The 23,469-nt window shown below is 35.9% G+C and overlaps 2 protein-coding genes across 2 annotated transcripts; one reads left to right on the top strand and one right to left on the bottom strand.

Moving 5' to 3' along the window:
• The first annotated feature begins 4,779 nt into the window (after positions 1-4,779).
• On the top strand, positions 4,780-18,933 carry LOC120141441 (thiosulfate/3-mercaptopyruvate sulfurtransferase 1, mitochondrial-like). Its single transcript, XM_039156305.1, has 13 exons — positions 4,780-4,925; positions 5,702-5,890; positions 7,056-7,115; positions 7,213-7,275; positions 8,013-8,137; positions 8,246-8,408; positions 9,233-9,292; positions 10,136-10,194; positions 17,050-17,131; positions 17,626-17,689; positions 18,341-18,408; positions 18,608-18,760; positions 18,835-18,933. The coding sequence occupies exons 1-12, from the start codon at positions 4,824-4,826 to the stop codon at positions 18,704-18,706; spliced, it is 1,134 nt and encodes a 377-aa protein (XP_039012236.1). The 5' UTR covers positions 4,780-4,823; the 3' UTR covers positions 18,707-18,760; positions 18,835-18,933.
• A 1,013-nt stretch (positions 18,934-19,946) lies between these two features.
• On the bottom strand, positions 19,947-21,435 carry LOC120141498 (aspartic proteinase CDR1-like). Its single transcript, XM_039156346.1, has one exon. It carries the CDS (start codon positions 21,392-21,394, stop codon positions 20,111-20,113), a length of 1,284 nt encoding a protein of 427 aa, XP_039012277.1. The 5' UTR covers positions 21,395-21,435; the 3' UTR covers positions 19,947-20,110.
• Between the last annotated feature and the right edge of the window lie 2,034 nt (positions 21,436-23,469).

Here is a 23,469-nt window from a genome sequence, read left to right as displayed (position 1 = left end):
CAGTGTTGATAGCTTCAACTCATAGAAATTTGGGCAATCCGGCATGTATCCTCATGCTTCTGGCACGTTCATTCAGAGTTCTATTCATGTGCTCTGCTACACTATTCTGCTACGGTGTCATGGGAACTGTTGTCTCCATCTTGATCCCATTGTTTAAGCAGAAATCTCTGAATCTACGATTTCTGTACTCTCCTCCATTGTCAGACCTCAACCACTTGACTTTCAGACCAGTCTCATTTTCCACCATGGCCTTCCATTTTCTGAAGGTATCAAAGACTTCTGATTTCTTCTTCAGAAAATAAACCCACACCTTCCTTGTAGAATCATCGATGAAGGTGACATAATATAATGAGCCTGCAAGAGATGGAATTGGAGATGGTCCCCATACATCAGTATGAACCAACTCTAACTTTTCAGCCTTGGGTGTCTTACCAATCTTTGCAAAGCTGACTTTCTTTTGTTTGCCAAAGATACAATCCTCGCATAGTCCGACATCTACATTTTTTAGATCCGGCAACTTCCCCTTTGACAAAAGTGTCTTCATCCCTTTCTCGCTCATATGGCCAAGCCTTTGGTGCCATAGGTTTGATTTTCCATTAGCATCTGCTACTGCAATGATATTCTCTAAATTTGAGGTTATATAGAGAGTATCAATTTTCTTACCATGAGCAATGACGAGTGCTCCTTTAGTAATCTTCCATTCACAACCTGAAAAGGTTGTGCTAAATCCTTCACCATCAAGTTGTCCTACAGAAATCAAATTTCTTTTGAGGCCAGGAATATATCTCACTCCTTTCAGCGTCCAGGTGGTCTGGTTTGGTAACTTTAATCGGATGTCTCATTTTCCGACGATCTTCAAGGTTTCATCATCGGCTAGATGAACCTTCCCAAAATCACCACTGACATATTTCTCCATGATTTCTCGGCATGGGGTGGAGTGGAAAGATGCCCCTGAATCCAAGATCCATGATTCAATCGGACTGTTGACGCTTAGAATCATGGCATCACATGTCTCCTCTATCACGTTGGCAAAATCCTGTGTGCCGGTATTTTTCTTCGGTGATCGGCAATCTCTTTTAAAGTGACCCTTCTTGTCACAATTATAACAGATAAAATATTTTTTTCCCATTCTGGATTTTCCCCGTCTGAATTTCGATCTGCCATGATTTGAATTTCTTTCTGAAGTTCTCCATCTGGACTCCGTGTGCAAAGCTGAGGAGGTTGATGATTCACCCGATTCTCTCCGTCGAATTTCTTCGCTCAGTACCAGATCCCGAACATCATCGAATTTCAATTTACTATTTCTCGACGAGCTACTAACTGCTGTAACAGTAGCATTCCAACTGTCTGGTAGAGATGATAAGAGAATTAAAGCTCGAACTTCATCATCGAATTTAATTTCCACTGAACTCAACTGGGTTGTGATTGTGTTGAGTTCATTTAGTTGTTGTGCCATCGATGCCCCTTCCGTCATCCGCAAATTGAATAATCGCCTCATCAAGTGCACTTTATTTGAGGCTGATGGCTTCTCATACATACTGGAGAGAGCCGCCATAAGACCCGCCGTGGTATTTTCCTTTGCTATGTTGAAAGCAACATTGCGGGATAACGTCAGTAGGATAACTCCAAGGGCTTGTCTGTCGAGAAGAGCTCAGTCTTCATTCTTCATGCCCTCTGGTTGCTTTCCTGAGAGAGGTTGATATAGATTTTTCTGGTACAGAAAATCTTCAATCTGCATCTTCTAAAAGCAAAAGTCCGCACCATCGAACTTTTTAATTTTCACATTCCCTTCATCTGCAGCCATCTCTCCCACTCGAATCTGGTTTCGTTTGGATCGTTTCTGACAATTCTTGCGAACCACCGTGTATTAGAACACCTCCGTCGACAAGCTCGTATCGCCGACAAAATATTTACTATTCACGAAATTTACTATTCATGTGAATAGTAATAAATAGTAACCTCGTAAAAAATTGACAAAATTCACAACCAAAAGCTCTGATGCCAGTTGTTGGGAAATAAATCGAGTACGAGTAATTTCCCTATAACTAGATTAGTGAGAATGCGAAATAAAAGCGGAAAAATAATACCCGAAATTGATAACGGAGTTCAGCCAATTGTGCTTACGTCTCTGGATTGCTGCAGATCTTTTACTAAGAGAGAAAATTTACAGTAGTTTACAAAACACTCATTACTCACAAGAAAACTCTCTAGTATTGGGAGAAAAAATGATTTTTGGGATGGATTTGAAGCTAAATGAGCTAGGGTATTTATAGTTGAAACTTAAGGACTTAATCATGTAAATACCCTAAAGTCTAGTGACTAATTATGATTATCCCATTACAATATTTCAACAAACATCTACCAAACTTTGAAAAACCATTTTTCAAAGAAACATTTACCAAACTTTGAAAACCATTTTCAAAGAAACATTTACCAAACTTTGAAAACCATTTTTCAAGGTTGGTTGCCAAACTTTGAACTTTTAATTTGGTGCATTGCTTGACTTTCAACATATATCTGGGGGTCAAAGGCAAGTCCTCGAAGAAAGTTAAGAGAAAATGAGATTTCCTGCGTGTCATGTTAATTTTGTCTCTGTCTACTTGTTTCCAGTTTCTGACTAATTTGTTAGGTTCAGTTTTATCCCCCCCTTCCTCTCTTCTGCTGAAGTGATTGTACAAAACTCGGATTACAGAAGTGTCATGGGTTTGAGTCCCACAATACTAAATTTACGAAGTGTGGGTTCTCCTCCCAGTGCTATATGTGGGTTTGTTTCCAAATTATTATTCTGGTTCAGGTCGGACTATGTCATGTTATGATCGTCTTTGACACTTGTACTTCTCGGATTATGATTGTAATTATGCTTGAATCCGCCTGAAAAAAAAAACAAATTTGCATTTGCCGAATGATTTTGTTATAAATTTTATTAGTTCTGATTTAAATTTCAATTCATATTATCTCCCTTGACCGTAACATAGTGGATGTGGAAATTATGACATGCACGAGGTGAAGGATGCCTCGAGCATTGTTCTTGTTCTTTGGTCTTGGATTACCCTCCGTTTCATTGCTTATGAAATAACACCTCCTCATCAGGTAGTGCTAGAAAAGCCGGTATACCCTTACCCTTGGTAACGGCTAACTGCGCCATCCCACCTGCAAGGAAGTTGCCTTTCAGATAGCAATCCTGCACTCGAACCCACCAATGAACATTGTAAAAGCTGGCAAAATAGAACCTGATTGTCATGTTCCAAGATGACCTGCTGATAGCCAGACTCCCATGCCGCAACAACCTGTCTCGGCCTTCATCATTGAACATCTCCCGATATTATGCTAGAGTTATCTCGAATGAGACCTCCAGCAAAGGCATCACCATGTACACCTTGCACTGGGTGATCGGTGTTAACTTTCACCAGTCCCTTGCAGGCCTCTCCCACTTGATCGTGTTGCACTCCCTCCATACGCCTTAAAATCATTAGGGGAAGCAATCCATGAACACACTACTCATCCGTCAAATGGATAGCCTTATCAAATAGTGATTCTTTTTCAACATTTAGGAACGCACTGTTACTTGTTTAATCTTTAATGGAAAAGCAAGCCTGTAGTGTTGTGAACGTTTGTTGCTTAACATACAATTTTCTTAATTCTGGGTACGAGAAATTATTACTACTTGACAAAGAACAGTTCACTTTCTTGTTCAACAACAGATTCCCTGAGAACATAAAACACATGCGCCGGCTGCTATTCCTTGGGTATTATTATAGCTCTGCTATTTTTTTTTTGTAATTTATTCTAAAACACAATAATCATAATTTATTCTTATAGCTTTTCCTCCTCATTTATTGATATGAGCTTTGGTTTTAAGGGTAGGACATTGTGTTTGTGATGATTGTTTATTTCCCTATTAAAAAAAACTAATTTGAGACCAGTTTTTTTCTTAATCGTGTTTGATTTGATTTTTATGTGTTGTATTTGATTTGATTTTTTATATTTTAATAAAATATTTTTTTCATAAATTTCATGTTTATTTTTTCTAATGATTTTTTTTATTGATGCATGTATTTATGATGTATCTGAAGTAAAAAATTATCTTATAATAGTGTTTTATTTATCATATTTGATATTGATAAGACACCAACATAAACAAAAGTTTCATACATCAGTACATCTCTTCAAAATGGTTTTTTTTTTCCTTATATACTTAAAGTTTAAGACATACTTATATTTTTATTCAAATTAGGACATGAAGTTTACTTCTATCACACATTTTGGTATTTGAATTTGAAATCACCATTACTAGCTCAATATGTGACAAAACTCAAGTTCAAATACTAAAATATGTGATAAAAATAAAGTATCCAATTTGCACAAAATATAAATAACAATTTAACTCTCTCATAAAGTTCAAAATAATCCTTAAACTTATCAAAATTTATTATTATTTTATAACATACAAAGACCATTTTGTAATATTCAATAAATTTAATAATAAAAAAACCATTTCAGTATAATTTTGTGAACTTTACCTTAGATTTTATTAGGAGGGATATGAACCAGGCCTAGCCTTCCTCAGCCATTAATCGGCCCTCGTACAAATTGCAAACCAAATAAAATATTAAGCCCAAGCACAGCCCAACTCAATACAATCTGAATCGGAGCTCCAATATACAAACAACCCGACCCGAACTTGCTTCCCGTTGAAATTCCAATCATATACACTTTTGTCCAGTTTAGTGCTCCCAGTCCACTTCTTCAAGCAGCGACAAAACATTTAAGCAGCAATTTGTATAATCTCTATCAACAGCCTCAAATCACTTTTTTGTGCTTAGATGGCATCATCCCTTTGCTCCAGAGCTCTCGTGGGTCATCGCTTGATCCGATTCTCGTCCTCTCTCCCTCGCGAACCCGTGATTTTCTCTAATCTTTTCAGTGTTAGTGACAATCTTTCTCATTTATTTTTCTGATACTTGCTACTTGGGGTTTTCTCAATTTGTTGGTTTTTGATTGTTCAAATTGGCTTTTCTTTATGGATATTTCAAAAGTGAATCTTTTTCTTTTGTTTTGCATGTGATCAATCTATCACTTTTAAAGGAATTAGTTCGTTTTAAACTTTATAGAATAAAGATAGATAGGTTGAGAACTATTGACAGTAGGTTTTGTACAGGGCGGGGATTGGTTGTTTGAGTGGCATGGTTTTTGTTGATACTCTTGTTTTTGTGTAGCAGCTTGCTGCTTCTTTGGATATAATACAATCTATCACTTTTACGAGATGGGCAAGTTCTGTGTTTTTTTCCCCTTTCAATTTTATGTCTTCACCAAAGTTTATGTAGGTTTTTGATTATTTTTATGAAGAATTTGATATTATCTTTAGAAAATTTGTATTTTTGTATTATTGTTCTTGCTTATAGAATGCATATGCAGAAGATTGTCTATTCTGCATGTTTCTTATTTTAATTTAATTTTGAATATTCTGGTTATGTTTTCTTTAATCCAAACTATGCATATCACTTATTAGTGAAATTGGGCTACTCTGAATAATTCATTAACATGGGCATGTTGCTATTTGGCGCTTTGATATTAACTACACTGTCATTGAGTGCCGCTGGCTCTGGTGACGACATTAACTTGGAACACCCCCGTTCTTCTTTTAGTAGTTTTTATGGTCATGTGGCTCAGTTCATATGTTGTATTTTTGTATCACTTGCAGAAGAGAGAGTTTCGTGTACAGGCTGTGTCTTCCCATGCCACATATAAGACCTCTGGTCAGCCTTCTCGTTTAATGACTTCCGTAGCAATTGATGCAAGAACTAATTTTTCAACACAATCTCTTTCCACTGATGATCCAGTCGTTTCTGTTGATTGGCTTCATGCTAATCTAAGGGAGCCTGATCTGAAGGTATGCATTTATACGTGCGCCAGTACCCCCTTTAACTTTTAAGCATTGTTTGTTATAAAAATGTTATGAATTTTGTGCTTGTTATTTGTTATGTTTTGACAGTGGTTGTTGTGAATGAGTTCATGTATATGTAAGCCACTTTTGATACTGTTGTCTTTGCTTTATTTTTCTAAATATAGAAAGGCATACATGCATGTTATTAATAATTATAGTTAAGGTTTTGCTTGCAACTAATTTTTCATCTTCATAGGCATCACCTCTCATATATATTTCTATGTGCTTATGAAATTAGTCTTTATATACTACTGTACAGCTCTTGCAAGTTTGCAACTCGTAGGAAATCTTGATGTTAAACCACGAGTTATCTGCTGAAGTTTAGCAAAGCAGGGGATCGGTTGATTGTATGTTTTAGTTATAGTTTATTTTTCTATGGCTGTAGGTTCTTGAAGTAGCTGAAGTTGTTAAGTTTAATGTAAAATCATCTGCTGTATTGTTAAGTCTTATGTAATTCCGGCTTGGTAATAAAATGAGGCACTCTTTTCCTCCCTCCACTACTTGATCCTTTCTGTTAGGAAAGGGTCAACTATGAGAGAGGTTTTTAACGAGGCTTCCTATTCCTATAAAAAAAAGAGTTACAGTTAGTTATAGATCAGCATTTTCGACTTAACAAGAATATTATATGAAACTGTAACTAAAAGTTCACATTGAAACAATTGCTAAATGCCAACCTTAAATCACTGATCGCGGTAATTATTGAGAAGACAAAACAATCTCGAAACAGCTAACAGTCCATCTTCCATTAGGTTTCATTGGAATCTTTCCTTTTCTCATATGTCTTCAAATATTTTCTCTCGGGGAGGGAAAAAGAGCTTGGTTTAAACTAAACATTGGTACCCTCCAAGTAAGGGGATCATTTTAGAATGGTTTTCCTGAAGATGCCCCCACCAAAAAAATCAGACTATTGCAATCTAATAATTGCTTGGTTTCTTAGAATAAGATATCATTGTGAAAGCATTTTTTTTATTTTTTGTTATGAATTTTGACTTTTTCCTAAAGCCTATTTATCGTTAATTTGCATAAGTTTCTTTGGAAATCTTATGAAAATTGGAAAAACACTTTATGCTTTTTTTCTTTATTGGTTGATCGCATTTTTATTATTTATCAGTTACTGGACGCCTCGTGGTACATGCCAGATGAGCAGAGGAATCCAATTCAAGAGTATCAGGTGCTGATTATCATGTTTTCTACAATCTATTTTTGTGTCACACTCCAACAACAGTTAAATGCTTTTCAATATTGAAATTATGTTCTTCTCATAGCAGGTTGCTCACATTCCCGGTGCTCTGTTCTTTGATGTTGACGGAATAGCGGATCGAACTACAAACGTGAGATTCTTTCTGTTCAATTGATTTGTTTCTTTTCAATCTTTGGGTTCTCTGGTTGCTAGACTACTGAGGTAGAGAGAGAAAATGCTCCATGTCTTAACAACCTTTGCATCACTGTTTCTTTTCCCCTTGATATGTCACTGCTATCCTTTTTGGGTTTTACAAGCAGCAATTTTCTTCTCTTCCTTTGGGTTGTTATTCGAGGAAGGTAGTAGAGATGAAGGTGCTCTTTCTATAGTATTATGTTCAATCAAGTTGTTGCTTGTTGGAGAAGATTTGAATAAAATTTCTTTTTATAGGTATGTGGCAAGCATTAGGATAGAATCATATGTTTAGCCAAATTGGAGATAGTAAGAACAATTAGGGTGGATTAGAGAAAATAGGAAAGAAATAAAAGAACTTGGGAGAAAACTAGACATAATCAGCTGAGGGAAATCTCAGTATCACAAAGACTTGATAATCCATATGGAAAAAACCTACTTACAGCTAAAGTGACAGTTATTTTGAACCAAACCCTAAACGCAGTCCTCCATAAAGTTGCTTTGATAATTGCAGAATCAACTTTAACTTTGTATATGCCTTTAGCATCCTCAGTAATGCATTTCAGTCAAATGTTCTTAGTAGTTTGTTACATGACATATTAATATTGAAGATGTACTAGATAAGTGAGCCTTTCAATAACATATGCACTACTTTACTTACTGTATTTGACTTCTCTCATTTAAAACTTTTATCAGTTGCCACATATGCTGCCATCTGAGGAAGCTTTTGCAGCTGCTGCGTCCGCTCTTGGTATCGAGAATAAAGATGGGCTGGTTGTTTATGATGGAAAGGGAATTTTCAGTGCAGCACGTGTCTGGTGGTGAGTAGCATGTTTGATAATATATCTATTTAACCTCTACTGAAATGTTCTATCAGTATTTTCCCTGATTCTAAATCTAATGGACATTATTCCTTCGATAATTATAAGGATGTTCCGAGTTTTTGGGCATGGCAGAGTCTGGGTGTTAGATGGAGGCCTCCCAAGGTGGCGTGCATCAGGTTATGATGTTGAATCTAGTGCTTCTGGTGATGCTATTTTGAAAGCCAGTGCTGCTAGTGAGGCAATAGAGAAAGTCTATCAGGGACAAACTGTTAAGTATTCTTTAGATCTATGATTCTCTATATCTCCCTTTCCAATTCTTGATATTATTGATTGGATTTCTTGTTTTGTTTTGTCTTTTTTTTTGGGAGGGGGGGTTGTTTCCCTCTTCCATGAGAAATGTTTGTCCTTTAGAAATTACGAAAATATTGCTATTGAGTTCAAATGATGCTTTCTGAAAGAAGCAAGCATGGGAATGCTATGGGACTTGGTTTTAAAAGAGGCGCGAGGTGCAACCAGGCGTTGAAGATGGTGCCTGCCCGAGTTGAGGCGAGGCTATTTACAAGAGGCACTCGGAGGCATGCGCCTCTGGGCTTTAGGCACCGGGCTCTGCGCCTTTCGGATTTTTTTAAAGATATTACTATTTTAATAAATTATTATATTTTAATATTAAAAAAAAACCCATCTTAGAATAAAACTCACTCACTATGTTTTTTATGTTAGTTTGTGTGTTGTTAGTTGTTAGTTGATAGTGTAATGGTATTGAATATTTTGATCTTTAAAGAACTATAATATTATTTATCATCTTATTTTGAGTACAAAATATAGTTTACACTTGATATATATTATATGTTACAAACAGTGTGCCTCTCATACGAAAGGCGCGTGCCTGCGCTTTGCGCCTAGGCTCCAGGGACCTTTTGAGACTCAGTGCGCCTTGCGCCCTTAAAAACCAAGCTATGGGAGACATTCAATGGCACTTGTTTGTTCAGTTGCTGCGTTGAACATTGTTATCTAATATTATACGACTATCTATACTCGTGTTTACAATGTTATACTCAAATAGTTTTTGATGCATGTATCCTTGTTTTGCAGGCTGGACCACTGACATTTCAGACAAAGTTTCAGCCACATCTTGTCTGGACTCTTGACCAGGTTGAATTGCTAACTTAATATACTTCACGTGGAAATATGGTTTTGCTACGTTAGTTTTCTTCAACTCCTGGTGTCTATTAATGATTGCAATCTTAGTGGATGCACCTTGATAACGCATTTATACTAGTACTACCTTTCTAGATCCATTATGCATGATTATTATGGTATGATCCACTGATTGAACATTTACTAGCGTCCACAGACATCACACCACAACTTATTATGATAAGAAAAGCAAAGAAAAAAACTGAGCTTGGAGAAAGCTGAACATTAGCAGTAAAGAATCATAGAAATTATGATTTTATGGGAGGAATAGAGAAACATAATGCTTGCATGTCTTATTAGAGTCAAAACTTGCAGTTGTATATATTAGATGGTAAATCCTATTATCCTCACTGATCTGTTTTAATTAGCTGGCTACTGACTTGTTTATGTATACCAGGGCTTGATATTTTGATGCCATTTTGAAATCTGGTGAAGAAAAAATCCCTGGAATCCAATGTATAACAATCTAAAACTATTTCTGTGGATGTAAAAGGTGTGGCATATTTTATGTCTGTTTGGTGATCTTGTATGTTGCATCACTCTTGACTTGTCCTAGCATATTCATATCAACAATATGTTGGATACTTTAAAGCATACATGGTTGAAATCAACGGTCCACGTATGAGACAATTCATACAAACACTTGAAAGTTCTTTGTTGTGACTTATGACATGTCAATTACTGAAATCAGCAAAATAGGTGCTCTTTATGGACTTGGCTGTTAGTCTGTCCATCAGTATTCCCTATTACTTGAGTACTCTGCCAGTTTATGTTAGATGATGCAATTTTTTTTTTCAGGTTAGAAGAAACGTTGAAGAAAAGACTCACCAACATATAGATGCCCGTTCCAAGCCCAGGTACAGCATTCAACTTGTTTTATTCCGTTTGATTATGTTTACTTAATCTCTTATCAAAAAAGTTATGATTACTTAATCATTTTATGAATAAAAGAATTTAATTTGGTAAATACTAGCAGTTGTAGGTAGTCAGTTTTATTACCTCAATTCATTGCCTTTTGTCATGGAACTGCTGTACAAACAGTATTAAATAAAACCGAACTTTGGACCTAAATAAATTCTTATATGGAAGGGGCATTGAACATAACACATGGTTCTTGCACATTTTTCAGTCCATGAAGCGTAATTTGCTTAAATTGTAAAGGCTGAATTGAATCTTTGTAATACATATCGCATTAAAGCCAAATCCGTTTCACTACTAGTAAGACACATGAACTGCTTTAATGGTATAGGAATCTGTCTAATCCTAGCAAGAACTATAATTAAGCTAGATCCTCATTGCCTATCTGGCGGTTCTAGTTGCCAGCATGATCCATTTCATGATCCTCTCAATCTCAACATTTTTATTTCAGCCACACTCATCTTTCGGACAAGTTTTCAACCTGCTCAAATGCTTGGAATCTTAAGGCTTAACTGTTCTTACTGTATTTCCTTTCAAACTTACTCAGTGTTGTGAAGGGAACAAGGTGTTCTCTAGGATCTAGAACCTTTATATAGCATGTGCAAGGTGCAAAAAAAGCTTCACTGGTATACTTCTGTAGTTCTGTTCTTGTATGTATCTGCAGATGTATATAGTAATCTTATGATATATAATTAAGATGATAAACTCTAAAGTTCTTCCAGTTTATCCTAAAGACATGTAAAATTTCCTTTTTCTTTTGCCGTCCAATATGCATGATTTCCTTATGGTCCCATGTTTGTTGTTAAATACTGAAGCATTAAGTAGATGGTTTTATATTATCCCTTTTTTTTCTTTTATTATTATTAAAGGTGTAAATAATGAAAAGAAATTAAAGAAAACGATAGGGGGAATGTTTGGCACCTATTACCTTACTAAAATGCACCAGATGTGCTCGATCATATGAGCCTTGCTTGTAAAGGTCTTAGGTGCTTTTGTTGTCCATGGTTAACACACATGCCTTAACAACATCAAACTTGTTAACATTTGTGTGATCACATTATATGATATATGTAGAAAACAGAGTAAGTCTCTGTTATTTTATTCATGTATTCATTCAGTAGAACATATTACATATTTATATACAAATTATGCCTCTAAACTAGGAAACTCTAAGTTAGATAAAATACTAATCCTAGGAGATGTAATCCCTTGAAATAAGGGATTGAAAAACAGAGAATAATTACAGAATCTCTTAACTTAAGGGATTGATAACTCATTTCTATAATTCCTACACTCCCCCTCAAATTGGTGTATATATGTTGTATATACCCAGTTTGAATGACAGCTCATCAAAAGTCACTCGTGGAAGGGCTTTGGTAAAGATATATGCCAACTGTTTCTTCGTCGGAATGTACTGCAGTTTTGCAACTCCATTGTTGACCTTCTCGTAAATAAAATGTTTGTCTATCTCAATGTGTTTCGTTCTATCATGCTGCACTGGGTTTTTTGCTATACTCATAGCTGATTGATTGTCATTAAAAATCTCAAAATTCTTCTTGTCATCTAAGTCCAGTTCTGTGAGCAGTCTTTTAATCCACATTTCTTCACATATTCCGAGAGTCATTGCTCTAAACTCTGACTCAGTACTACTTCGAGAGACAACGACTTGTTTCTTACTTCTCAAAGTCACCAAATTACCCCAAACGTAGGTACAATAGCCACTAACTGACCTTCTATCAGTTAATTCACCTCCCCAGCTTGCATCAGTATAAACCTTCACTGTTTTGTCTTGATTTTTTCTAAATATAAGTCCAGCTCCTGGGGTAAACTTCAAGAACCTTAGAATTCTGTTAACAGCTTCCAAATGTTCTTCTCGAGGATCACTCATATGTTGACTGACAATGCTCACTGAGTATGCAATATCAGGCCTGGTCAGTGAAAGGTAGATCAACTTCCCAACTTACCTTTGGTAGGTTTACTTGTTTACTGGATTTCCAGTCCTTCCTTGCAAAATTTCAAGCCTGGCTCCATTGGAGTTTCAACTAGTTTGCAGTCGAGCATCCCAATTTCTGCAAGAAGATCCAAAACATACTTACGCTGGTTTATGACCTGCCCTTCCACAGACCTTGCAACTTCCATACCCAGGAAATACCTCATACTCTCTAAATCCTTGGTTTCAAACTCCTTTGCAAGTTTCATCTTTAGCTTTTTTATTTCTTCTATATCACTGCCAGTTATAATCATATCATCTACATAGACAATTAGGAGGGTTATCTTACCACTCGGTGTAATTTTTCTGAATAATGTGTGATCCACTTGGCTTTGTTTGAAACCATTTTGTGTCATAGCCTTAGCAAATCAATCAAACCAAGCCCTAAGCCATATAAGGATTTATTGAGCTTGCACACAATTTTCTTAGTGATGTTTCCTTCTAATCCGAGGGGACCTCCATGTATACCTCTTCTTCAAGGTTCCCATTCAGAAAAGCATTCTTTATGTCCAGCTGATGCAATTTCTAGTCCATGTTAATAGGTACTGATAACAATATTTTGATGGTATTCAATTTTACAACCGGTGCAAAAGTCTCCTGGTAGTCGATGCCATAGGACTGAGAAAAACCTTTAGCAACCAGCCTTGCCTTGTATCTTTCCACACTCCCATCCGAATGATATTTGACTGTGAATATCCACCTGCATCCAACAACTCTCTTCCTTTTTGGCAAATCTGTCAAACTCCATGTCTTATTCTTTTGCAACGCTTTTATCTCCTCTTCCACAACCCTTTTCCACTCAAGAGATTGAAATGCTTCTGTCACATTTCTTGAAATTTTCACACTGTTAATGCTGGTAGTGAAGGCCCTGAAATTAGACTGTAATTTCCCATATGCAACATACTTATTTATGGGATGAGCAGTGCATTTTCTTACCCCCTTCCTAATAGCAATAGGAAAGTCATCAAGATCAACAGTAGTAGCCTCTTGGTAACCATCATTACCTTCTGTTTCAGCTGCAACAGGATCCGAATCTGGTTCTTGGCAAATGCTAGGCTGATTGATTTCTTCAGCAACATCTTTCCTTCTTCTTGAGTAAACACTGAGTTGTTTCGGTTGGGGAGTTATGGTTTCAGGGTCATTGTTAGGTGCATTTTTTGTAGTGGTGGAAGGTGTTTTGCACGGACTAGATTGCTGAGATAAGGAGGAAGGTAATTCATCAGAGTTATTTAGGTTATTCTCATCACCCTCACTAGGAACTGGGACAGTGCTAGTCGGCTTTGGAGAGACAGTAATAGGTAAATAAATGATAGGTTGTAAAGAAATATCGGTTTGAACAGGCTGAAATTCCTTGTAACTCTCCCCCTGAATTTCTGTTCCTGAAAAATAAGGTTGGTTTTCAAAAAATGTAACATCAAAGGAGACATAGGTTTTTTTTGTATGGAAGGTGAGTAAGACTTGTAACCCTTCTGACTCGAAGAATAGCCCAAGAAAACACACTTTATGGACCTAGGATCTAATTTCCCTCTGTTGTGGATATGAACAAAGGTTGTACACCCGAGGAGAAAGACTTGAGTTTAAATGTTTAAAATGGGGATAAAGCTGAAACTAAACCTTAGTAGGAATTTTGAAATCTATGGTCTTACTTGGCATTCTATTGATGAGGTAAGTGGCTGTAAGAAGAGCTTCCCCCCAAAGATACTTAGGAGCATTAACAGCAAACATAAGAGACCTAGTAACTTCTAGAAGATGTCTATTTTTCCTTTCTGCTACTCCGTTTTGTTGAGGTGTATTGACACAAGAAGTAAGGTGAACAATGCCTTTTTCCTTAAAGAAATACCCAAGGGTTTTATTCAAATACTCACTCCCATTGTCACTCCTTAGAATTTTGATTTTTGTGTCAAATTGGGTTTCAACTTTTTGATAAAAACTTTTAAAGAGAGACTCAACCTCAGACTTTTCTCTCATTAAGAATACCCATGTTGTCCTAGAGTAATCATCTATAAATTGACACAAACCACTTATATCCAAAAATACTTTTGACAAGAGAATGGCCCCAAATGTCACTATGGATGATGGAAAAAGGTGTTGTTGGTTCAAATTTGGCTGCAATATATGGTTTTCTGGTGTGTTTGGCTATTTGACAAATTTCACAGGAAAACAAAGATAGATTTTTATTTATAAATAAGTTCGGTAACATTTTGGAAAGATAGAAAAAATTATGATGACCTAATCTAGAGTGCCATAACATAATTTTATTGGTATTGAGATCAGAAGATAAAATTGGTTTCCTAAGAGCACTGGATAAGGCATGATTATGAGATGCTTTACCTCCAAGGGTGTACAATCCTTTGCCCAGCCTAGCACTGCCAATCACCCTCTTCAAGCCCTGGGCCTAAAAAATGCAACCACCAGTACCAAACACAACATTACAACCATAATCTTTAATTAATTTGCTGACTGACAACATATTGCATGCAAGTCTAGGAACATAGAGGACATTGTGAAGTAGATTTTTGTTTAATGTAACATAACCACTCCCTTTAACTGTAGTGAGAGAGCCATCTGCCATTTTGATAGAAGCTGGTAAGCTGCTTTCACTATATTCCTCCAAGAGATCAATATTTCCTGTCATATGATCTGATGCACCCGAGTCTATTATCTATTGTACCGAGGAAGCATATGGATTATTTCCGTCAGTAGTAGTATAAGTCACATTGGTCGGCTTGGTTGTCATACTGCTCAAAATCTGTTGCAGCTCCTCTATCTGTTTTTTGCTAAAACTGCTTGAGGAATCATCTTGAGAGGCAATATGGGCCTCCTTTTGAAACCTGGACCGTGTGGGTTGCCAATCGGTTGGTTCCGTGTAGCTTCCAACATTGATCTATCATATGGCGTGGTTTCTTACAATGTTCACACCAGAGGTGATTTTTCCTCTGCTGCTCTGAAAATCTGAAATCTGAAAATCAGATTGAGAGGGGCTGGTATGGGAAATGATTTCGGATGCTGAGGGATCCGGATTAGCCATGAAAAAAAATAGAGTTGAACAAGAATTGATTTAAAGAGAAGCGGAAATCGGATTGATCGCTCTAACCTGATACCATGTAGAAAACAGAGTAAGTCTCTGTTATTTTATTCATGTATTCATTCAGTAGAACATATGACATATTTATATACAAATTATGCCTCTAAACTAGGAAACTCTAAGTTAGGAAAGATACTAATCCTAGGAGATGTAATCCCTTGAAATAAGGGATTGAAAAACCGAGAATAATTACGGAATTTCTTAACTTAAGGGATTGACAACTCATTTCTATAATTCCTACAACATATTCTGTTAGCATGTCTAGATTCCATCAGCACTGTATTACCATATGAATGGATTTGATATAAAAACCATCACTGACTGAATACTGATATTATCTCTTCTGTTCATGTTTGCGTATTGGAGACTTTATTTTTTTTCAACTCTTTAGCATTTTTACTTTTTTGTTATTAGATCTTTTTCTTTTGGTTATTTTGGATTGTTGAGGCTTGAACCTCAATATATCCTTTTGTGCTTCGTTGGTGGTGATTTTAATGCAATTGGATTTTGTGCATTGTTTTTTTTTTTCATAAAATGGTTGGGCTCAAGATGGATTTTTATTTTCTTATCTATGCTTATAAAATCAGAAATCCTGCCCTTTCATCGTTTAATTGGTGTCTTTGCTTTCATTCAATTTCTCTTATGGTTTCCTGTTTTGCAATCAAATTTATGTTTTAGGTTTGTTTCTCTCATCATTGTGCCGTATCTTAAGTAGTTTTGGATGTCCCAACATCTTGGATATTGATTTGGAATAATGAGGTTTTGATGTTTTCGTTGGCCTCTGTCCGACTGCTGGTACCAAGAAAATCATTTTCATTAGTTTAGTTGAGCAAGCCTTTGGAAGCAAGAAATGAAGCCAATTATAGTTGGTAACTTGACTAAAAAGTTGGAGAACAGAAAATAGCAGCAAATTTGGAGTAGTGCAGTCTGCCAGTCTCTATGTGGGCTAAAGTGCTGACCCTTGGCAGCCTATATATTCTGTTCTTTCGGTTGGTAGATTATTATTATTATTATTTTTATAAGAATGCTAGGCCTCGTTAAAAACCCCCTTCTTGATTAATGGATCTTATAGGGAAGCTCCTTAATCAGCGGAAGGGGGAAAAGAGTGCTTATATATTATTCAGAATAATAAATTACAACGAAAACAACAATAGTAATCCCCTTACGAAACACAGAAAATCAAGAAACAACCCTAAACAGCCATTAACAACTTTACTAACTCAGCCTATGCCTTCTTTAGCTAAGGCATCAGCCTCTAAATCGGCTGTCCTATTAACCCATCTAACAACACCTTCAAAGGCATGAAGCCTATGAACAATATCTTTAATCAAGAAGGCATACACAACAGGACATAATTCAACCCCCTTAATCCAATCCACAGCCACCTTACTGTCACTCTCTATAATCAAACGGTCCTTGATCCTCTGTCGATAACTTGCAAAGAAAAACAACCCCATAAGAATAGCCTTTAACTCCATCAACGTAGGAGGTCCCGGACCAGCAGGATCCTCTGTAGATTATTATTATTATTTATTATTATTATTATTACCTGCAAACATACATCCATTTTGTTCAGGATTTGCCTTCTAACTTTTTTAATTTTGAAGACATAGCCGTAAATTTAATTGCATAAAACTCTGGGTTATGTCTATTAAACCTTTTTGCATATGGAATCCTTTTTCTCTAATTTTTTCCTTTCCTGTTTGGGGTTTCACACAGATTTGATGGTGCCGCACCTGAACCTCGTAAAGGAATTAGAAGTGGCCATGTACCTGGTAGCAAGTGCATTCCTTTTCCACAGGTAAGAAAGTTTTTCACTTTTTACTTGCGTGCTATGGAGAGGTGAAGTGGATGTAAATTTCTAAAGACCTAATCAAGACCTTTTTAATTTGTCTGAGAGAGAAGTTCGGTAAATGTTCAGGAACATTTACTTTCAAGTTAGGAGTGTAAGGGGGACCCTACGTCTTTCTGTTGTGTGCTGCATTAAATTGTCGATTGATAGTTCAAAATTGTCATGCACATAGAACAAAGTTGTCGAGTGGCAGATTTAGCTAGTGCAATTTGAGTATGACCTGTTACTGGTCATCATTTAGACCATTAGTCTTAGGATGCACATCTTCTGTGATACAGGAAATTGCAAAATTATAACCTTAGAAAAAAGGGAGAAACAATATGATATGCCATTTTGGGGGATTATTTTATTTTGCCTCTCTCTTCTTTTATGTCTGATGCATGTTCTGGACTTTCTGTTTCCGGGATAGATTATTAATTGCTCGACTTATTATTTCCTTGCAGATGTTAGATGCTTCACAGACACTTCTACCTGCCGATGAGCTCAAGAAACAATTTAATGAAGAGGGTGATTCCTATTTATCTTCCTTTTTATCATCGTTCCTTTCCCTCTTTACTTTTTCTTCTTTCCCAGTTCTGCAGGCATGCATTTGGCCATATCATTTTTGGTTCTCATATATGAAGTCAATACCCCTTCACCTATTCACTCTATATGCACATCAGTTTTTGGGAGTAGTGATTTGTCACAGATGATTAGAATTGGAAACTTAGCTCCTGAATAACAACAATTTTTTTTTGATAAGGAATAACATAACAATGTTGAATATTTTTCGAGGTTTGCTGAAACATATGATGTAAAAAAAATTCTCAGTTTAAAAGAGGCTGCTAGTTTCCTTGATTGTGCAGTCCAAAACGGACAGCCAAAACTGTACCTTGCCAATTTGTGATAGAAAAATTAGACACCAAGGTTTTTATTGTCGCATCAAATTTGGCGGGTAACTTTCAGTCTTGCACACAGTTCATAGTTAAATCAATCTTTCAATACGATTTTTGTGTTTATGATGGATATAAAATACTGAATTTGATTGTGTTTCATTTCTTTAGGAATCATCTTGCTTCCAAGCCTATAAAGAAGTTCATGTTTCTTTCTTGTTTATTGTTGGTCTTGACATTTTCTTATTGTCCTTGAAAACTTACGTCACCTAATAACGAATTTCAGGCATCTCATTGGAACGCCCCATTGTAACTTCTTGCGGCACTGGTGTAACTGCTTGTATTTTGGCATTGGTACTTTCCTCCGTGATTTATTGTTCTATCTCTTCCATTAATCTTTACATTTATCAACATTCTCATAATTTCTCAAGAGGGGAAATAATATAATGTGGTTCCTGAGCAAAGTTCGATTCGTTTGATTATTTCCTGTTTGGGGAAGTTAAAAAGATGGATTAGTGTTCTAAAACAACCGTATCATGCTAATGCTTTCCAGGGCCTCCATCGACTTGGGAAGACTGATGTTGCGGTGTATGATGGATCTTGGACGGAATGGGGTGCGCAGCCTGACACACCAGTAGACACTTCGTCCTAGTTCTTGAGGCAAAGCAGTCGAAAAGAAGAGTCCAGCTTACGATCGGACCAGTTTCAGTACTCAGATACGGAGGCTTGAAAAGGGTTTCAATCTAGAGAAGCCTCAGGTGTCATTAATCAATTTTGTTGCAATATGAATCTGTCTGTGTGGTAACACTTAAGATTATCAGAAACTTTGTTTGACAACAGAAATATTGGATTCTAGAAGTGTAGTTATGGTTTTTATGACAGCAGTGTCGGGTGGTCAAGTTTTTGGAATAAACAAGTGCATAAATTTCGTTGCAGTTCATTCTCGGCTTATTTGTTTGTTCAATGCCCTCTTGGATTAATCGACTTATTCTACAACAGGGAAATTTATTGGACCGGTAAAATTTATTTTAATAAGACCTTACCAACGTCTGAGTTCTTTTATATTTTATATTTATTTCCATGGGGGATGTTCCAATTATAGGGTAAGGAGTAATTGGGAATCACACAAAAAGATTTTTTCTTTTTCCACTTTTTTCTTGTGATATTATGAGAGGAATTCAATTATATTGATATAGATATTGATAAATTTTAAAAATTTAATAGTTTTACAAACTAAACGATCTCAATGGTTAAGAGATTTGTTGTTATTTTTTAAGATTCCAGATTTAATATCGTATATGTCAGAGGTACGAGTCTTTATTGTCAAAGGGTTAAAAGTCTTTGAACATATACTATCTTGTATTCACTTTAGGTTTATTAAAAAATATTTTTTATATTTTTCTTATAATTAATAATTTAACAATCTAATTTTAAAATTAAAAATATAAGTATATTTATTAAATAAATTTAATATTTGTATCACATCCCTATAAAATAATACATTTACTAATAAATTTAACGGGTTAATACTACTTTATAATCATCTTATTTTATATATATATATATATATATATAGCAATTTAAGACAGGAAAACGAAGCAGCTAAAATACTCTCTGCAGACTCAATCAAATATGAGGGGTCATCTCCTCCAAAAAGAAAAAAAAATGAGGGGCCATCATCCAAAAGTTTGTCCTTCTATAATTGCATGAATAAATTGGTTACTTAATGAACCGGAAAACACGTTGACTTCTAACAGTTATTAAGACCAAAGTCAATTGTGGAATTAAAATAACATATAACGACTTTCCTCATCGATTACAGGGATTGTGAAATTGATTGTAAGAACTGGCGAATCGATAATGAAATTAGACAGAAACATCCATTTGCAGTGCAAATAAACCATAATATCATCTTGTACCGGTGGACTGATCTTACAATTAACCAAGAAACCTATATAAGCTAGAGATGAATCTAAATAACCGCCTAAAGCAGCTTTGCGATTGTTATTTTATGATATATGATGAAGTCGATCACCATCGTCCGAATCCAACAAACTTACTGTTGGGTACAATCTGTCGGAGCAAAGGAGACCTTCTTCTTCTCAAGATCATGTTCCACCTGGAAATTTATCTGTGCATAGTTTCCAAATATAGATAAGGACTCACTTGGGACTATCAGCATACAAAGCAAGTCGCCATTGTTCCCAAATGTGTTTACAGGTTGCAACCGAAGGTCAGCGCCACTGAAATGGAACACCATGTCCGGGACTTTGATATTAGTCTCTGTCCCATAGCACAAGCTGAATGTTCCCGAAGGATCTTGCACCGGATCAGCTCCGATGGCATTTTTCACTATACTCTCCAAGCTGTTATAAAAATTCGATTCGAGTAGCGTGAGTGTTGTTCCGGAATCGATTATGATGTTCCCTTGGCTCGAAATCGGCTTCGCGGTCTCGTCTCCGATGCTAACACCTTCGAGACTAAGGAAGTAGAAGGTCGGAGGGTTTTTAGTTGTCAACGGAGTCGAAACAGCTCCAGGACGAGATATTATCGCTTCTTGTCCGAAGAGCAGTTTACTACCGGAACTTGCAGAGCGAGGAACCAAGCAGTAGGAGAATCTGTTATCAATTTGAGTGCTTATTTGAGAAACCAGGGACAATGACCCTCCTCCCAGGCCAACAAGACCAGCACTGGGGCTACTGAATTTGCCTTGATTTTTATGCCCGCAACCAAAAACAGTCGTCGGGAATTCTGTTTTTTGACCATCGGAGGAGTCGAAGCTCAAGGTGTCAGTGCTGAGTGTTCCAACGGTAAACGACCTGTCTCCATAGCTATAACTATATTGACACTCATTCGTGTCGGTGCACTGTTTCCGAGGAAGAGCTTGGCAACTGTCGGAACCACAAGGAAGCTTTCTGTAAGTGGACGATGCTTGAGGATTAAAAGGAGGAGAATCTTGAGGATAACATTGAGGGCATGGAACGCACTGTATCCATATAAGGTCGCTGCCGGTATCTGCAACTGCTAAGTATTCAACCGGCGGGGTTCCAAAGGAGAGTTTCATCAGATAGTTTCCTTCAGTTGGAATCACTGAAGATTGGACGGATTTTTGATCGATCAAAGAGTGGAAGTGTTTGAGTCGGGCCATTGAATGGAGGGCATTTTTCCTTAGGATATCTGATGAGGTTAGAGAAGCATTATACAAGGGAGATGTTGGTGAATCACGGTGAATAAGGTCGACACTGAAACTCATCGATGCCTTTGCTCCAACTACTGCGTGAACCAGCAGGGTGGAGAAAATCACGGCAACAACAAGAAACAGTGGATTTTTATGCACCATTTCTGTGTTTTGTTAAAGATGGTTTGATGAATAATTGGAATGTTTGAGGATGTATTTATAGCACATATGATTCAATTAGAGATCGTGTAGCTTAGCGACGAAGCTGAGGTATATATTATGAACACCGTCTTGATCATTACAGCAATTTCCCATTACTTTTCTGGGAAGAAAACCAGAAATTAGTGATTTTCAATCACTGGGGCTCCTACTGTCCTACATGGAAAGTTCCGGTGATTGCGCTGCTTACACATCTGAAAAGAAAAGGGTTTATGTTCTTAGGCGTCTCGATGGTCTTCTTGTTCCCATTTGTAATGAGAAGTCAGTGTGAATGTTGGACCTCCATCACCAAATTATTCGTGAAATGTGTTTTCTGATGCAAAACAATGATGTCAGTATGGTGATTTTTTTCTCTCAAAAAATAGTGGTTATAGAATTCATCAAGTCTTTTAGTAGTAGAAGAATTTTTTTTTTTTGCGGTCCTAAATTTGAATATATATGTCTATAAGGTACCATTATGTCTGTAGGTAAAGAAAATTTAAAATAAACATCATTTTATAATTACTCCAAATGATTCAAAAAATAACCGTTATAAGATTGTTTATTCTTATGTTATGCTTCTATTAATGATATTAATCATTATATTTATATATGTGTAAATACTTGTAAAAGAATTTTAATTATTACATAGATTATAAAATAATATATTATAGGCTTAAACTAAAAAAATTATTTAAACTATATAAATTAAATAACATATGGGTTCTAGAATGGTTCAACTATCTCCAATCACATACTGCGACATCCTGTCTTCAAGCTATATATAGGCTCATAAAAGATAACAGGACTTCAAGTAGGAATATTTTGTATGTATTTATTGATTTAAAGTGTCAGTGTCACTGTGGTGACTGTCCACCTAGCTGATTTTCAGCAATGTTCTGGCGCCAGACTTCTTCAAAACTTCTCAACTCCATTAGTATGCATGGGATATAGGATTATGGATTATTTAGTATGTCTATAAGAACGTGTGGCAAAAAGTTTTGTTATTCGATTGTTTGCACTAATATTACAGAAAAATATAATGTTTGTTTTATGTCTTGTGAAAATAATTCTATTTATTTTAAAACTATTTTTGAATATAAGGAAACAATGCTAAATTGAATTATGCAATTAACATTTGAAAATGGTAATCCAGAAATATAAAGTGGATAAGAGTTCGAAGAATTTATCAAGGGTAAGCTATTAAATTGGATAAGAGTTGATAGATTTATCAAGAGTACGCTAAAGCTGAAGTGAGAGAAACACATAGAGAGAAGTAACACATAAAAAATCGAAGAACATCAAAATCAACTTGAAGTTCTGAAACAGATGATGCAGCAGAATCAGACGAAGAATTCACCATCCTAGGTCATTTATTAGATTAATGTTTTGTTTATTCAACTGAACAATGTTGAACTACATTACATTTCACTTGGATGTTTGTAAATTTTGATTTATTCATGTTTTTAAATATTTTTATTAAATTTGAATCGTAATTAAATTTTAAGGTTGTTATTAGATATTGTTACAGGTTAAATTTAACTAATACATTGTAGGAAAAAACATAGGAAAATCAGTTTTTATCGATGGAGTTTTAGGATGAGAAACGTCACTAGTGGAGTACATAATTAGTGGAGTTTGTGTGGATCAACACCACTATATACATAATACTTAGTGGCTTTTTTTGCTGAAAACGCCGTTTATATCATGACAATTAAAGAAGATTGTGTCTTAAACACCGCTAAACAACCTCACATTTGCGGCTTTTGTTTCTAAAACACCGTTAAATAACTTTACTTTTTGCAGCATTTGTTAACATGAAACGCCACTAATAGTTGCGGAATTTGTTTTAGCGAAACTTCTTGCAGTATTTTTTTACGTCGAAAGGGTTTTTAGCGGCGCTTTAAAAGGCCGCTATAGGGCTAAAAATGCTGCTATAGATATATTATAGTGTATGCTAATTTTTTACTTTAGGTACTTAAACTATTTTTTGATCAAACTAGGTACTTAAATTATTATATGTAACCACTTTAAATACA

This window comes from Hibiscus syriacus, unplaced genomic scaffold (genome assembly GCF_006381635.1).
Source record: "Hibiscus syriacus cultivar Baekdansim isolate YM2019G1 unplaced genomic scaffold, ASM638163v2 tig00110809_pilon, whole genome shotgun sequence".
In the NCBI taxonomy this organism is placed as follows: Eukaryota; Viridiplantae; Streptophyta; class Magnoliopsida; order Malvales; family Malvaceae; genus Hibiscus; species Hibiscus syriacus.
The sequence above is the reverse complement of the archived record's forward strand: the minus strand, read 5'-3'. Positions and strand labels throughout refer to the sequence as shown.

Excerpts from the sequence above, each read along its gene's own strand:
- LOC120141498 (XM_039156346.1), bottom strand. The coding sequence starts at position 21,394 with ATGGTGCATAAAAATCCACTGTTTCTTGTTGTTGCCGTGATTTTCTCC.
- LOC120141441 (XM_039156305.1), top strand. The coding sequence starts at position 4,824 with ATGGCATCATCCCTTTGCTCCAGAGCTCTCGTGGGTCATCGCTTGATC. Across the intron at positions 10,195-17,049 it reads GATGCCCGTTCCAAGCCCAG|ATTTGATGGTGCCGCACCTG; the intron begins GTACAGCATTCA and ends GGTTTCACACAG. Across the intron at positions 17,132-17,625 it reads AGTGCATTCCTTTTCCACAG|ATGTTAGATGCTTCACAGAC; the intron begins GTAAGAAAGTTT and ends ATTTCCTTGCAG.